General features: G+C 40.0%; 2 protein-coding genes across 2 annotated transcripts in view; one reads left to right on the plus strand and one right to left on the minus strand.

The window, feature by feature from the left end:
* The window catches only part of shroom4 (shroom family member 4), a 190,683-nt gene that overhangs the window by 101,125 nt on the left and 72,691 nt on the right, over positions 1 to 16,867 (plus strand). The window lies entirely within an intron of this gene.
* Positions 6,879 to 8,947, minus strand: LOC119408635. The gene is made up of 2 exons (XM_037675482.1): positions 8,390 to 8,947; positions 6,879 to 7,914 (listed from the first exon to the last, which is right to left on the minus strand). Exons 1-2 carry the CDS (start codon positions 8,903 to 8,905, stop codon positions 7,441 to 7,443), a joined length of 990 nt encoding a protein of 329 aa, XP_037531410.1. The 5' UTR covers positions 8,906 to 8,947; the 3' UTR covers positions 6,879 to 7,440.

A 16,867-nucleotide genomic window follows, 5' to 3' on the forward strand; every position in this document is an offset into this window, starting at 1 on the left:
TTTTTTTTTTTTTTTTTTTTTTTTTTTTTTTTTATATATAATATTCTTGTAATTTTCAAATCATGTTTTTTTATGATTGTCTACTGTTGTACTGATAAATATCTCCTGGAGGGTAAACTATATCTTGACTGCAAGTATCAAGCTGCGAAATCCTTAATTTTCTACAACTGATAGTGGTTGGTCATGAATCACGATGAAGTTTAGCAACTTCTCTGTAAACATTTGAGCTCCATGGTTTCAGCGATGTCTTCTTCTTGTTCAGTCCGAAGCAGGCAGCCTGATTTCGGTCAGCCGCGCTCAGTCTGTCCCTCCTCAGAGACGGGCAGATTTAGCGGGGCAGATTGGACGCAGCTGGCCGGGATCAAGTCACCTGTTGTGGGTTCAGCAAGAGCAGCGCCTCGCTGAAGCCCCGGAGCTCAAATGTCCAACGTAAAACTAACTTTACTGCAGTTTAATGTGGTGCTATGGCTCTGCAGACACTGCACGTTGCTGTCTTGTTTTGTGTTTCTAGTGTAAAATATTTCTACACAGCGACATGTTTAGATGAAAAGTTGGTTAGCTGTTAGCCACAGCGCTGCTAACTCTGTCCTCACGTTGTAGCTGGCTTCAAACTATGAAACAGATTTCCTGAATGTGAGGCGGGTCTTATTACTCTGAGCTCATGAGACACGCCGCCGTTCAGGAAATCCATTCCATAGTTTGAACCCAACATGCCTCATGGATCGGAAATCTCAGCAGGTTGGATCGGAAAAATCCGATACGTAAATTATGCTGGTATTGGAGGCCAATACCGGATTGGCTGGGATCGGCCCCATCCCTAGTTATGTCGGAAAAATATCTGACTGCGGACGATGTAGCGAGGCTCAATGTAGTCAGTAAATCTTTGGAATCCGACATCCTCACCAACAAAAAGTACAACTTCCATCCCGCTGACATTTTGAATTTTCCTCTCCGCCGTGAGATCGGTAGGCGCACGTGACGTCATCGTGATGCGCTGCCGCTGCAACGTCATCACTTTGTGCTGCAACTTCATCATGTTGTGCTGCTGCTGCAGGCAAAAACAGCACCTTTTATATCAGCGAGTTATTTTAATGGAATGGCCGATGTCCGATATTGAAATTTAATGCTAACATCAGCCGATACCAATACCATGCCGATAATATCGTGCATCCCTATTAAATAATAATCCTCAGCTGCAATGCCTTCACGACGTTAGTAAGTGTGTGTGAAGCAGCCGTGAGGGGCTGTTTGTGTTCAGTGAGGCAGCAGGAGGGGCTGCGTGAAGTTTGCTGCGCAGACGGTTAGAAAAAGAACTACATGGATTTTCAAGTCTTACAGTAGTTATGTTTACATGGACATAAGTAATCGGATTAAACGGCCATTTGGAATCAAAATGCGTCATGAAAACACCTCATTCGGATTATTTTGAGCGGATTCAACTCGATTCGAATAATCCGAACGAGAGGGGTGGTTTATGCCAATTCATAATCCGGTGTGCTTATAAACACTTAATCTGATCATTTTATTCCGATTGTGGAAAACTGACCTGACCTCGCACATGCAACCTATGTCTGCTTCACGTATTTCCGCCTGGCTAATGCTAATATGTCGGGGAAGCTAAACTGGTCGGTGAGTGATACAACATTCCTACTACATACTTTGAAAGAGCTCAAAATTATTTGTATTGCCTGTAACTCAATCAGGGAGTGGGTGAGGGGCTGGGCTAAAGGGAGAGGAGGGGTTGCGTGGGAGAAAGAGAAGACAGCAGGCGAATTTTCAAGTATAACACAATATTGTTTATATCGATATAGTCTCATCTTGTATCGCAAATGAAATTATCTCGATATTTTTAAAATATCGAGATATCGCTCAGCCCTACTCTCAACCCTTAAAAAGTGAAGGCTTATAAGAGGAAAATAACAAAAGGGATTTAAATGCTTATTGAAACAAGAAGCACAAAAAATACATTAAAGAAAAGCACAGAAATGGTTTTTATTTGCAACACTATTCTCTGGCTGTAAACTATTTTTAAGCACTCAGTTTTAGCGCACTTTCTTTGTCCTTGCTGGCTCTTTTTTTTAATACTATGGTAATAATGCCAAACACTAAAAACCTTATCAATTACAGTCTACATTTGAAGTTGGTTTATGTATTTTTGACTGCAACCATGTAGCAATAAAGAGCTACTACAGATATACTTGTTTGAGAAGCTCTGGATCACAGAAACACAACAAAAACGCCACCATGCCGGCCTTCGGATTGACGAGCCGACAACTTGTTCCAAGTCCAAAGTGGATTGTTTCATCTTGAAACAACTCCAGTCTTCAAAATTTTATAGTGATTCACGTAAATGTTAGTTTATAAACCTTTACATTTCTATCAGTTTCACAGTTATGTACACAGAATTCAGTTTTGTTTTTAAAATTGCAACCAGCAGCAAATAGCGTTCACGTGAACATCATGAAATTCTTTAGATTGGCCGTCTTAAAACAACTCCTATCTACATTACAGTACACTAGCCATGAGCTTGTCAATCCAGTCATAAGTTTCTCCAGATTGAGGCAGTTCAAAGAGCTATCAGCAACAACTTTTTCTTTCTTTTAGCTGCTCCCTTTCTCAGGGGTCGCCACAGCTGGCAAACTCGCATAATGGTATGGCAGTATTGTTTTAATGTTGGACGCCCTACCTGATGCAACCACCGATCACCCAGCTACCACAGCACGTGTGTAGAGCAGAGGGCTGCTATCAAGGACACACGGGGGAACACATGGGGTTGGGGTTAAGGGCCTAGCTCAAGGGCCCACAGTGGGGCAAATGAAGGTGGAGGCAGATGTGGATGCTCCACCTTTCCCACCATAATTTTATTGTAATGGTCAGGGGATTCAAACCGGCGACCTCCTAATCACAGGTTCCCCACTTAACTTTCTACAACGTAATATGTTCATTTTCAGTATTCTGTCCACAGAACCTCGATTCAAAAGCTCTGAACTATCCCTTTAAGTGAAGCTGTAGCTCAGCTGCGGCTTGTTGGTACAGTAATCCCCCATTTATTGTGGGTGTTCGGTTCAAACCACCCATCCCCCCGCAATAAGTGAAAATCTGTGAAGTAGGGACGTTATATTTATTTTAGTATTTATATATATTTAAGGCTTTAGAAACTCTTCCCACACTCTTGCAATGTTCTAAACTCTTAAACCTACATCATTTAACAACATACATACGTAGCTACTAAATTTTACTCACCAGCTCTGCAGAACAGGAGCGGTTCTCGGTCCAGTCCGACTCTGTTCTAGTCTGACTCAGTTCAGTTTCTGCAGATGTAACCTGCAGCAACAAAGCCCACAATCAATTTTGAAACTCTTAAACCTACTAATTTTAACAACATACTTCTATGTACAGTAGCTTCTAAGTTTTACTTACCAGCGCATCCCCGCTCGGAGGTCCTCACCGGCCGGTTGAAAGACATGAAAAAAGTGCCGGTGTGCTCCAGATAGACCCCTGTAGCTTCAGGTGTGTATCCGTCCCTGCTCAGAGGTCCACGTGGGCGGGTTACCAGCTCTCAAGATTCACCAATGGGTCTGGAGGTCCAGTTCTGGTCCAGTTCGGTGGGTTCCATGCAGCTTCTCTGCATGCGCTGGGCATGGAAGTCACTGTAATAAGCGCCAAGCTTTTTCCAATCAGATCAAAACTTTCCCTCTGCATATTTCAGCAGAAGGCAACGCGGCTTCTGGGTGGGGCCCTGTTGGCTTCTGGGAAATGTGGTCGTTATGAGCGGGGATACAGTGGTATTGAGAGAAAACTACAAATGGCGGCCTGTCCGAAGTAGTATTTTATTATTTCTTTAACTTTTGACTATACAGTATCTCGTATTGTCCGAGTCACGTGATATTAAAGTTGACAATCATGTGTCCTGTACTAATTTTTTACTTGTACTTAAACAAACCGAGATAGAGCAAGTCCACGAGTCAAACAGCGAAATAGAGAGGGACTAATGTATTCACAAAATAAATGTGGCTCTTAGAGTTTTTTGTTTGTGTACAGGTTATTTAAATAAAAACAATATAAGAACATGTCAGGTTTATTTTTTACAAGAAAGTTAAAGATATATATTTTTTCACTTTCTCGAGATTAGATTATGTACATAAAATACTTTCTGTGCTCAGAAATGTTGTAGCAAGTTGTTTTATACTGATGATGGTAAATGAAAAAACCCCAACAGTTTTCTTGTTTAACTGACGCTTTAATTTGATCACTCTGTTGCTCACTCTATATGATACAAAAGACAAATTACCTTTTTTTTTAGACTTTTTCATAGTGGTTAAAAACAAAGTTCTGTGTTTAGATGCTTTTCTGTTTCTCACCAGTAGGGGGCCTCGTGGGTAGATGTTCTGTTCTTGTTCTCTTCACTTTTCAGCCCAGTCTATAATGCTGGCCTCCTTTTTAGCAGTTATTCATCCACTTTACATGGTTCTACATGTGCATGGTTATTCATTTCATTAAGGTTTAGGAGTTACGGTAATGTAAAACTGTAAATGGGAGCAGCACCATGGACTTTCATGTACTCTCTGGGCTCGTCTTGAACATGTCAGGAAATTATTCACCACTAGGCTTCCCTGAACTGTGTTATTATTATTTTTTTTTTATGCAAGCTTCTGAATAAATAGCCTTTTCAGCTCATGGAGCAGGCAGGGGAAAGTGGATTTAATTATATGATGTAAATGCAGAGAAAGGAAATGTGGAGTTGGCGCGGAGAGATGATTGGGGAAAATGGGGCTTTTGTGTAACATTTCTACTCAAATCAGATGGTGATCTGTGACTCGGAGGCTGATTTTTGATTTATGAAAGGGGTCATTGTGTCTGATAAGTCTTCATTACATTGTTTGTCATCGGCCAGAATAACGTTCAAACTCTTCACTGTAGTTTGCACTCTCTAAATCACATCAAGTTTGTTTTTTATTAGCTGAAGCATTCTTCGCAGTATTGTTCAGACTTTAAGGCCCTGTACACACGTAGCCGGATATCAGGAAAACCGAATAGTTTATCATGCGGTGTGGCCTTTCATCCACACGTGAACTCCGGTTGATGTAACTATAAACGAATAATAACAAAAACTCCGACCAAAGTGGAGATTTGAGAAATCTCCTCTTTCGGGTTTGCGTGTGGACTTTCGGAACCGGAGATATGCGCATTATGTCTGCGACAGATGGTGCAGCGCGGCGCTGACGTCACATGTGCGACAATTGTTTTTGTTTGCCCATTCATTCGGAGGGAAAATGACTGCGTTTAGGGAAGTACTAATTGTAACGCTGGTTCAGGCAATTTTTGCTTGCTTGTTTTTACAAGCACAACTGCTCCAACAGATGGAATTACAAAGGAGAAAAAGCGTTTGGCGTTCAGCTCTTTTACAGCAACTATCCCTACCGATACGGAGGCACAATACCGCCATTCAGCGTCGCCGTCGCCGGTTTTGGATCAGACCTGGACGCACTGCTGGCTGGTGGGAAAACTTTGAGAAGGAAATTGTTCTCCCACAGGAATGGCGTGAGAACTTCAGAATGTCACGGTCGTCATTACTGTCGCTCTCGGAGTTACTCCTTCCTTACATTCAAGGGAAGAGTACTGTAATGCGATCTCCAGTCTGTGTGGTCAAAAAAGTTGCATGCACGCTATATTATTTGGCTGACGAGGGAAGACTGCGTAAAACGGCCAATGCATTTGGCTTATCAAGACAAGTAGTCTCAAACATAATTAGAGAGGTGTGTAAGGCTATAACTGTGTACTTGGGACCATCTTACATAAAAATGCCAACAACAGAGACTGCTGTGCGTGCACTTGTTGAGGGATTTGAGCAGGCTTATGGTCTCCCTCAGTGCCTTGGAGCTGTGGATGGGACTCATGTGGAGATAAAGCAGCCATCAGCTAATTCTACAGAGTACCTAAATAGGAAGGGGAGGTTTTCTCTTAACATACAAGCCACCTGTGATTACAAGTACAGCTTTATTGATGTAGTTGTGAAATGGCCAGGGAGTGTGCATGATGCCAGAGTTTTTGCTAACTCCACAATAAACACAAATCTGAAAAACATGAAGATTCCCCCCTGTCCAAGACAAATTGTGGAGAACGAAGACGCTATACCCATTTACATACTGGGTGACCCTGCATACCCACTTCTACCTTACCTGATGAAAGAATATGCTAACGGAGGAAGCAATGTTCAGGAGCAGTACTTTGGACTTTCGTTGTGCCGAGCTAGAATGGTGATTGAATGTGCATTTGGAAGACTAAAAGCCCGATTTGGAGCCCTGAGGAGAGCCATGGACATCAATATGAATGATCTTCCATTTGTTATATATGCATGTTTTGTGTTGCACAATTTTTGTGAGGCATCAAAAGACACTGTGGATGAAAACAGAATAACTGAAGCTATTCAACATGACAGGAACAATCAACCGGACACACAGCCAGTGGTCAGAGGAGACAGCTTGGCAGCAGAAGGAAAGCGGGTCAGGAGAGTCCTCACTCAGTGTCTGGATCCATAAACACAAAAACCTGTGAACTATTTAGCAGACTGCGTTGTTTTTTCATAAAAAAACGTTATAGTTAGCACCATGTATGTTAGAGAATTTTTAAATTGTTTTGTGCAATGTTATTGCATTTCATTCTATTAATGCATGAAAAGCTACCACCCAGGATTTAGATACATTATATAATAGTTTGTAGCTCATTAGACAGACTTTTAAGTTAAATGATTTTACTTTTCTCTCTTAAAATTGGACCTGTAGTGTATTAAATAGTGCTGCCAATACTTTCTGATGAACATGACTGTATTTGTAACTGATAAATGTCATATTCACAAAAATTCACATAAAGAAACTTGCTTTTAAAATGTTTGTCAATTTATTCAAACGAACACACTTAACATGTTCTTATTTTGTGTTTCATTTATGAACAGATCAGATTATAACAGATCTACAACAGATAAAGCTTTTTAAACATGGGAGAAAAGCAGCACAGTTACTGTACACTTTTAAATCAGTGATGCCCAAGTCCATAACTTGGGAGCTACCACAGGTACATTTCAGCTGCATTTTCTTCAACAAACCAGTATGAAATAGCTGATTTCAATCATCAGTATGTATTTGATAGTGGTGTTTTGGAGAAATAAATACATCTAAGTAGCAGTAGCTCCCAAGGACTGGACTAGATCACCACTCTTATAAAGATTCACGTAACAAAAATGTAAATAGTTAAAGTATTGTGCAATTGCTACATTTTAAGCTTTTCACAGTATGTATAAAAAGATAGCAAACAGAAAAAAAAAACACTGTCAGAGTAAATAACACTGTGATTAACAACCTGACATGTGTGCAACCTTGTGCAAAAGTGGAACTTGTATATACTTAACTGTACCAGACTTGTTTCGATGTATAAAACAGTACTCTACTGGTCACTAAAAAGGGCCTGACTGAATGAAAATTGGTCAGTGGCTTCAGCAGGTGTGTGGAACACAGCTTCAGTGTTCATAGTGTTTCCTGGTCTTGTGTTTTGACGTGTTCTGTCAGAAGTGGAGTTGTTTGGGTATGGGTAATTTGCTGAGTTTTGGTGGACAGAATGGTGGGCCATTGTGTGCGAATACATCGGACCTCTTGGCTCATATGGCATGTAGTGTGGTGGTTGTGCAGGTGCATGAATGACCTGTTTCAGAAGAGAAAACCCATCAACAATCGATGTGGTAAGTCTTTCCAGTGTATTGGACATTTTTGAATAGTTTTCGGATGCTTTTTGTTCTGATGTCTCAATGATTTCCACCAGTCTCTTTTTCACACGCTGGTCTTCCTCAAGAGCATTCAGCCACTGGGTCTCAGCAGGCAGCTTTCTCCTCAGACGGTCGTGTCTGTGTCCTTTTAGTTTTGCCTTCAAAAGAGAAATGAAAATCATCACAATTAAACATAAAAAAGTAAACCTGGATCATGTTGATGTTGTACTTTTCACATCACTTCTACATAACAATATGTAATAACAGCGTATCCAATGTTTGCTATATGTCTTAAAGTGTATTTTGTACCCACCACCCCATCAAACTAATGAATATGTAGGCCTAACATAATATGAGATGAGTAAGAGCATGATGGTGTCATTTCTTTTTTGCAATAATAATAAAAATAAATCAGCAACCCGTACACAGTAAAATATAAAAAACATCACATTCCAGCCTCCACTACACACCTCAACTCTTGCATAATTTTTAACACACATATTGCCTTAACTGTATTTTTAATAGCAACACAATTCAACAAACCTGTTCCGTGAATTATAGTACATCCAACAGATGAACATTTACAGCAAAAGTACTTTTATTTATGAGGAATGGACAGAAAAATATACGTACATCAAGCAGGTCTCTCCTCTCCTTTGAAGTAGGACCCACACTGCTTTCATTATCAGACCCTGTGTCTGCTACATCCATGGTAGTGGAGGAAGAAGATGTGGATGGTGAGGGTAGGGTCCGAGAATGATCCAGGTCAGCTGTTTCACTACCGGAGGATATGGTAGTACTAGCTGGAGAGCCACCCCAGATTTGTTCGCACAGTTCGAAGTACAGAAGAACCACTCGACCGTGTCCACTCCTGCGTCCTGTATCAACAGCATGGCGATATTTACCTCGGACTGCTTTCATTTTTGTTGTTAAATTCCCGCGCGTGATGTCGGCATGTGAATGGGGAAACTCGTCGGAGGACTCCGTTGGGTAATGCTCTAAAAAAAGCGCTAAAATATCAACATACTTGTTCTGACAGGATTCCCAGTCGACATTTTCCTGAGTTTTATTAACTTTGTACTCCAACACGGTATTTAATAGTAGTTCAACCTCGCGGTCTGTCCACACAAACGAACCTCCAGGCGCCATGATTCAATACTAACAGGAAGTTGTGGTTGCTTTGAAGGGTTGTGATTGGCTGATATACGTTTCACCTTTGCACTACACTGCCTCCTATGGGTTGGGCATATTCTTTACAACGCTCTGTGGTGAACATCACCGGGTTCATGTAGACGATCATTTTCTCTATCCGAACATGTATGTACGGCGATATTTTTTTGCGCGGATATTCGTTTTTTCAAACACCAGGCTACGTGTGTACAGGGCCTAAATAAAATGCATGTAGTTCTCTCTTGCTGCATTGTTTTGTTCTGCTCAGAGGAGAACCGGACAAAGGAAGGCCCGCAGGCTAAATTTGGCTAACCGCAGGAATTTACTGGCCTGCCCGGCAGTTCAGTGCAGGGTGAGACAGGACTGTGTTTAGGTCTGTTTTAGGTTTTATTTCAGGAGTGATTCTTTATAGATGTTAACAAGCCCACTGAGGAGGAAAGAGGAGCCTCACTGCTGTTAACCAGGGCTGTATTGTTCTTTTAAAGCAGCACATTTTTTTATAGAATGCAGTCAAACTTGACAAAAAAAGAAAATAGTTTTATTTAGAGCTAAAATATGCAGCAGTAAATAAATAAATTGTAGGAAAAAAAGAGCTGTACAAAGTAATTCATTTAAAGCAATAGTTCAGATCTTTTAAAGTGGAGCTGTATGGAATGGTTATGAACAGATAATGTTTTACCTGTTCTAGATAGCTCTTTGAGCGGATTAAAGTTCTCTGTCGATGCAACGGATTTCTGTCATTTTGAGCGTGGCCAGGACGATTTCTGTCATCTGTAAAAAGGAGGAATAAAACTTGTTTTGTTGTGTTTTTAATGATATCCAATCTAATAATGATACAGGAATTCAACTGACGATGCTTTCGACCAATAAACAGAACCAGAGCCACAGTTTCAGCCAATGGAGCAGAAGCAGGGTGGGGCGTGCTGTCTGATGCACGGCGGGTGTGAGCAGCAGAGAGAAACCAAGGAGCACTGCAGCCGGGGGAGATAGCAGAACTGATACACCATCACACCCCTCCTCCTGCTCCACGCCTTGACCTCCCAGAACTTTTGTTTTTAAAATGTTTCTTAGCATTAAATTTAAATGTGTTTGGAGCATCATCATCGTACAGATGTGCGCATCTTGCGCGTGACACAGAACTCCGAGAGAGAGAGAGGAAGGGAGGGAGAGGAGGAGAGAGAGAGACTGAGAGAGATGCATCGCCATGGGAGCGAGCAGCCTGTTGAGTTTCTCTCGCAGTGAGAGAGGCTGCTTCTGCTGCTTTAGTTTTTCTAAATAAATATTAATGCTAAAACATGATTATCATATTTTCCGCCGTAAACGTTGCGCCGCCCTATAAGTCGCATCAGTCCAAGTATATCTAATAAAGTGGAAAAATCCATAAATATGTTGCTTCACCATATACGTCGCCTCTATTATGCGTCACCGCTGACAACCCGGAAATGTGGGCCGGTGTTGTGCCTTAAAAATCAATTGGCTGCCTAAAGGCAGCTGCGGGAGCGTGCACGGGAGGACTTTAACAAGAATTTAACAAGATAAACACCAGAAAACAATTATTTGTTTGCTCGACTTTATAGCAAAGGTGTGTCTCAGACTAACTTTTACTTAATAAATGCACTTTGACGGTCAAATCAGCTGCATTTCAAAAGCCGATATGCGGAAACATGAACTTGCAGAGGGCGACTCGTTGTGCATTTCTTTGAAATTTAACAAGACAACCACCTAAATCATTTATTTGTTTGCTCAACATTATAGTAAAGGTGTGTCTCAGTTGAACTTTTACTTAATAAATGCACTTCAATGGTCAAATCAGCTGCATGTCGCCTGGGTGGCGCAGCAAAACGAAGCTGATTTGACTGTTGCTCCAGGCAGACAATGGTGGGAGGCTATGGCAAGCCAATTGTGATATTAATAGCCACGTTTACCTATTACATGATACAATGGCATGCCATACAACTCAAGTGCCATCTGAAAATGGTAGTGCTCAATATTTTCAGTCAGAATGAATGAACACGGTCATATCTCGGCCAATAATTGGTTTATAAATATGGGAAAAAACCCATAAATATGTCGCATCGGCATATAAGTCGCATGGCGTGTAAATTATGCAAAAAACCGCGACTTGTAGTGCGAAAAATACGATATTCATGCCCCAGATTATACAAGGAGCTGTGTGTCTCTGTTAGACTTTAATTTTCTCGCAAACTCAGAAAGTTCTCTCTTGAGAGTCAGTTTCAGGTGTTTGCAGATGATTATAAATATCTGCTGAATTCAGTTCCACGTGGTGCTTTGACAGTGCGTTTGGACAAAGAGTTAAATTCTGATTAAACCGATGAGCTATTGGTTAGTCTGAGTGGTGCCAAGATGAAAGGGGATTGCTGTCACTTAAAACCACTCCATTCTCAAAAATGTCAGCAGTTCATTCAATGGCTATTTTATGAATGCAATATTTCACATTATCTGGTCATCCACATGGATCATTGTTTGATCATGTAAATAGCAGCATCCAGTTGTAACTCTCCCTGTGCTGCCTGTAGCACTTTGACTATCAAATATCACAATATTTCTGCCAGAATAATGATGCAGTTCACAACTATAGTTGTGAAAAGGTTCATGAAACAGGATTTTGCATAAACGGCTTGTTTTAAGATGACACAATTTAAATGAGTCAGTCTCACTCAGACTAGTTGTTGGCTTGATATGGTCCTAAATAACATTTTTATCTCCAAACTGAGGACAATTAAAAGAGCTGTCTACTTTAGGTAAGATATTCATTGTTCATAATGTTTCTAACACCCTATTTTAAATAAATCTCCAACAGTCCCTTTATGTCTTCAAGCTCCTCATTGGTTTCCCGAAGAGGCCTTTTGCAAAGCTTAAAGGAACAGATTCTACTTGGACTTTTTCTGGTGTGGTGAATTAAATTTGAGCTCTGAAAATGATCATCTGGAGTTTATTTATCTTGTAAGTCAAACACAGCCTGAAGCCGTTGACTCTGCAGTGATTTTCACATTTCTGAATTGTCTTCAAAATGTGCAAATTTTGACCCGTTTCTGTGACTAATGTCTTGATAAGATGATGTTTGTTTTTTAAATTGACACTTGACTGTAACTTGCTGCTAACTTTACCAGTAGGTGGTGGTAATGCAACATGTTCATCTAGTTCAGCTCAGCGCACATTTTACAGTGACTATAACAACAGCTTGTTGTTGTGCTGACATTTTCTAAGCTTATATTATTATATAAGTATACATTATATAGATATGTATAATTAAAATGTAAAATAAACTGCATCATATCTTCTTCTTTCAGCTTTTCCCTCTTCAGGGTCTCCACAGCGAGTCATCCTCCTCCATCTCACTCCAACTACCTCCATGTCTCTAACTGCATCCATATATCTCCTCTTGGTCTTTTTCCTGGCGGCTGCATTTCTAACATCCTCCTACCAGTATACGCACTGTCCCTCCTCTGGACATGTCTAAACCATCTCAGTCTGGCCTCCCTAACTTTATCTCCCAGTTGTTCAACCTGTGCTGTACCTCTGATAATCTCATTTCTAATCTGATCCATCCTTGTCACTCCTAAGGAGAACCTCAACATCTTCATTTCTGACACTTCCAGTTCTTTCTCCTGTCTTTTAGTCCATGTCTCTGTCTCCAGACCATACAACATAGCTGGTCGTACCACTGTCTTGTAAACTTTTGCTTTGACCTTTACTGACACCCTTTTGTCACAAATCACTCCTGAAACTTTTCTCCATCCACTCCATCCTGTCTGGACTCTCTTCTTCACCTCTTTACCACATTCCCCATTTTCCTGGACAGTGGACCCCAAGTACTTGAAGTCCTGCACCTTTGTGACCTCTGCTCCTTGTAGCCTCACTGTTCCTCCCTCTCATTCACACACGTACTCTGTTTTACTACGGCTGACTTTCATTCCTCTTCTTTCAAGTGCATGCCTCCACTTCTCCAACTTCTCTTCCACCTGTTCCCTGTCCTCACCACATATCACAATGTCATCTGCAAACATCATAGTCCACGGGAATTCCTGCCAGACCTCTTCTGTTAGTCGGTCCATGACCAGAGCAAAGAAGAAGGGGCTCATGCTCTGTTAAAAGGTTCCAAATTCAAACCTTGATACTCCAATCCCCTTTATTTGTCAGTGTATCATAACCACCACATGTTTTAGTGTATATGTGAATGTCTTGTCTGTCTTTAAGTGGGTGAATATTAATATTTTTACTTGTATTTATGGAGGAGCAACGAGTTTCAGCGGTGCTTTGTTGTCCCGACCTGGATGTGTTTCTTCCGTAGTGCTTCCTGTTTTCACCAACCTTTTGTTGGATCTGCTGTGTGTGATTTTCTTCAGTTGGCAGCTGTAGACATGTCAGAAGAAGCATTCTTCAGCTAATGCATCATTTCCTGTTTTTTTCCCAAAGTCTTCCTTCCCTACTTCCTGTCCAGCTTGGACCTAATGCCTTGGCAAAATGCGTAAAAGACACAGCTTTTTATCGGAAGCCAACAAAGACTAAACAGTTTGTTTACAGCTGCTAATGGATTAGGAAGCTGCGCTTTATGTGCAGGTGTATTCAGTCAGAAAAACTGTAAAAATAAACTTTAGGTTATTTTTTATGCTTCAAATGTTGTACTTTATTTTTTTTAAACAAATTGATTTAGTATTCATACCATTTTCAGTTTTATTTTTCAGCATTCTTTGTGCTCTTTTGTGCTGTACGTGTACCAAAACATTCTGCTCATTGAGGAAGTGGGTGCTATGACTTTTTGTTTTTGTCTCTTTTATACATTGCAAAATAATTTTTTTCTCTTTTTTTTTTTTTTTTTTTGTTTACAAAAAATGTTTGCATAGAAAGACACAGATCTCTTCAAGTCCTTCAAATAAATTATTTACACCAACTCTTTAAATTCTTCTACAGATTGTGGGTCTTTTTTTTTCTTCCTTTGTTAAATTTAGCTTTTCACTACCATTTTGTTACGTTTAGCTTTTAGGTGGTATTTAGCTACATTTGACTGTTAGAATTATGACTCTTTTAGCTTTAGCAAGTTTTTTTTCTTTTTTTAACTTTAGCTTCTTTAATGTTTTGGTCCTTTTAGCTTTTAGCTAGCACTTTGCTACTTTTAGCATTTAGATAGCCTTTTGCTACATTTGGCTTTTAGCTAAGTTTTAGCTACATTTGGCTTTTAGTTAAAATATGCTTCTTTTAGCCTTAGCTATTTTTTTCTTCTTGTAGCTTTTATTAGCTCAAGTGTTTTGCTCATTTTAATTTTAGCTAGTATTCTGCTAATTTTAGCTTTTTAGACATCCAACAATGTTCAGTCAGGTCATCTGGATGTTTTTTTTTTGTTTTGCTGAGACGTTTCATCCTTCATCCAAAGGGCTTCTTCAGTCTGAGGAGCCACATTCTGTCTTTTTAGAATTTTTTTTGCTACATTTAGTTAAAAGCAAAATGTATCAAAAATTTGACTTCTGTTTTGACATTTAGAATAATGCATCTTTTAGCTTTAATAAGCCTTTTGCTTATTTTAGGTTCTGTTCCTTTTAGCTATCACTTGTATTCTGCTATTTTTGGCTTTTAGTTACCATTTATCTTTTTTTAGCACGTGTTTTGCTCCTGTTAGCCATTTTAGCTCGTGCAATATCCCTAAATGTCATCCTCTGAGCATATTTTGTAACTCTCAGCTACTACCACATTAAATTTGAGCTCATTATCAGTAAAATCGACTGAGTTACGGCTATTTTTGTGCTGGCTAATTTTGATTATTTGTGGCAGCCATCTTGAATGGGAGTGACTCTAAATTTTAATCAGTTTTAGATGCACATCCGATGTTTTCTTTCTGAGAGCTTTAATATGTTTTTCCAATGTTTCATGAGATATTTTGCTAACTCACTCACAAAAACAAACATAAGTAAAAACATTTTACCCACTTTGTGTTTTAGCAGCGAGGGAAAGCGTATCAGAAATATCCCTCGTTCTGAGCCAGATACAGGCTGGACGTCTGTGGCAGTAAATTTTGTTCACAGGCGAAGTTTGTGTAAAGAAATCAAAACAGAAAATTACAGACAGGTTGGTATTGTGTCTGATGTTATGAGAGAGTAAACAGAACCTCGTCTCTTTCATCTCCACTCGCTCTTTCATCTTTGGTCCAAATTAGCTAAACTTTGGTTTTCGCTGAAAGCCGGTTTAAGAGGAAGAAGAGATGAAAGATTAAAACAAAGTGGGTGAAGAACAAAAGAATCGGGTGGGGGGCATTCTTTAAGGAATTTAAGTGAAATAAATCGTTGACGTGTCTCGATGCAACGCTTTGCTCAGACATGACAACACGTTTCACTGTCAACGGTTAATTTGTTTTCAAATGTTCTCTTCAAATAGATAAATCCAAAAAAAAATTTTTTAATGGTCTCTACAGTTTGGTTATAGACGACGTGACTTACATTTATGTGACATAGTTTTAAATGTAATCTTATGTGTTTGTGACTTTTTTTTAATTGAGTTACTGCGCACAAAAGATGGAGAAAGGGTGAGAAAAACAAAAAGAAGGCAGATGCACTGGACCATGTTTACATATTTTTTTTATACGTGACATTTTATGGTATAGTCACCGTACGTCTGTAAACTTTCTCTTGTCCCACACAAAACTTTTGATCCACTCAAGATAATGTAACAAAACTTCATACATATATGCATCACTAGATGGAGTGTTGCTTACACTTTTCGTCACCTGAACTCCAAGGTCAAGGTCATAAAACAAGGTCAAATTTTATGCAAGGTCTTTTCTTGTCTTGGCCATTGCTATAGATTGCTGTATAATAGTTTGTTGACAGGCGTAAAATGTGTTGTACTCCTGTTACCAACTGGTTACAGATTTTAAACAAAGACCTAGAATTCCTCAAGGGCCTGGTTTTTAGTTTTAAACAAAGATCATCTCATGAAGAAAATGGGTTGTAGTGGGGCTTTTTTGTTCACTTTTGTTAACAAAAATATTTATTTAAAGTTTTATCAGGAGAAAGTCAGCTGTCAATCTGTAGAACTCGATCACCAGTGTAGAATCCGAGGCTGCGATGACGTCAGAGGGAACGGAGGTTTGAATGGACGGATCACATGATGGGAGCGAATGTCCGACAAACACTCTTAGAATGTGGAGCTTGGTTCGGAGAGCTCAACTCAGAGTCTGGGGTCTGAGTTCGTGTTCAAAAGTACAGGTGTGGGTCATTCACACAGAGGCAGGAAAAACAAAACTTATCTGAGGGTCTTAGCTGGAATTGGTGGTCTGAAGGCAGAGCAGACGTCTTCAGGCATGAGGCATCAGACAAGCACAGCCCACAAAAAAATACAAAAAAATAAAAGCACAATTACAGGTCCAAAATAATTTAAAATAAATTATTTTAAACGATTTAGCACCTGCTGCCGATGGTTGGGGGCGAACTGTCCATTCGGAGCATCAGGATATTTCCCGGTGGCCTGGCCGTTCGCCGAGGGGGACTAAAGTCTCGGTTCCGGTCGCGCTTGATTATTTAAAATAAAGCTGCTCATGCAGCATGGGTTGCTTATTTAAATTATTACAGTATTTAAATTTAAATTGTTTGTTTACACAGAAGGAGGGACATTGGGAGTGATGAGCATGAGTGTGATTGCAGCAGAGAAGTGGGGAAGTGGGCGTGGCAGAGAGCCGCAGGTGGCAGAGAGTGGAGATCACGACATGCTGAGCTCTTTTAGAACGTTTAGAGTTTAGAAAATTGTTAGGAACATTGCAAGAGTGAAAAGGGTTTAAAATGCTTATCTATCTATCTATCTATCTATCTATCTATCTATCTATCTATCTATCTATCTATCTATCTATCTATCTATCTATCTATCTATCTATCTATCTATCTGTCTGTCTGTCTGTCTGTCTGTCTGTCTGTCTGTCTGTCTGTCTGTCTATCT

Source organism: Nematolebias whitei, chromosome 1 (assembly GCF_014905685.2).
Source record: "Nematolebias whitei isolate Nwh7 chromosome 1, NemWhi1, whole genome shotgun sequence".
NCBI lineage: Eukaryota > Metazoa > Chordata > Actinopteri > Cyprinodontiformes > Rivulidae > Nematolebias > Nematolebias whitei.

What these genes read in the sequence shown, in the direction of transcription:
- LOC119408635 (XM_037675482.1), bottom strand. Translation starts at nt 8,905, where the DNA reads ATGGCGCCTGGAGGTTCGTTTGTGTGGACAGACCGCGAGGTTGAACTA. An exon ending in AGAGGAGAGACCTGCTTGAT is followed by an intron (nt 7,915 to 8,389) that starts GTACGTATATTT and finishes TCTCTTTTGAAG; the next exon opens with GCAAAACTAAAAGGACACAG.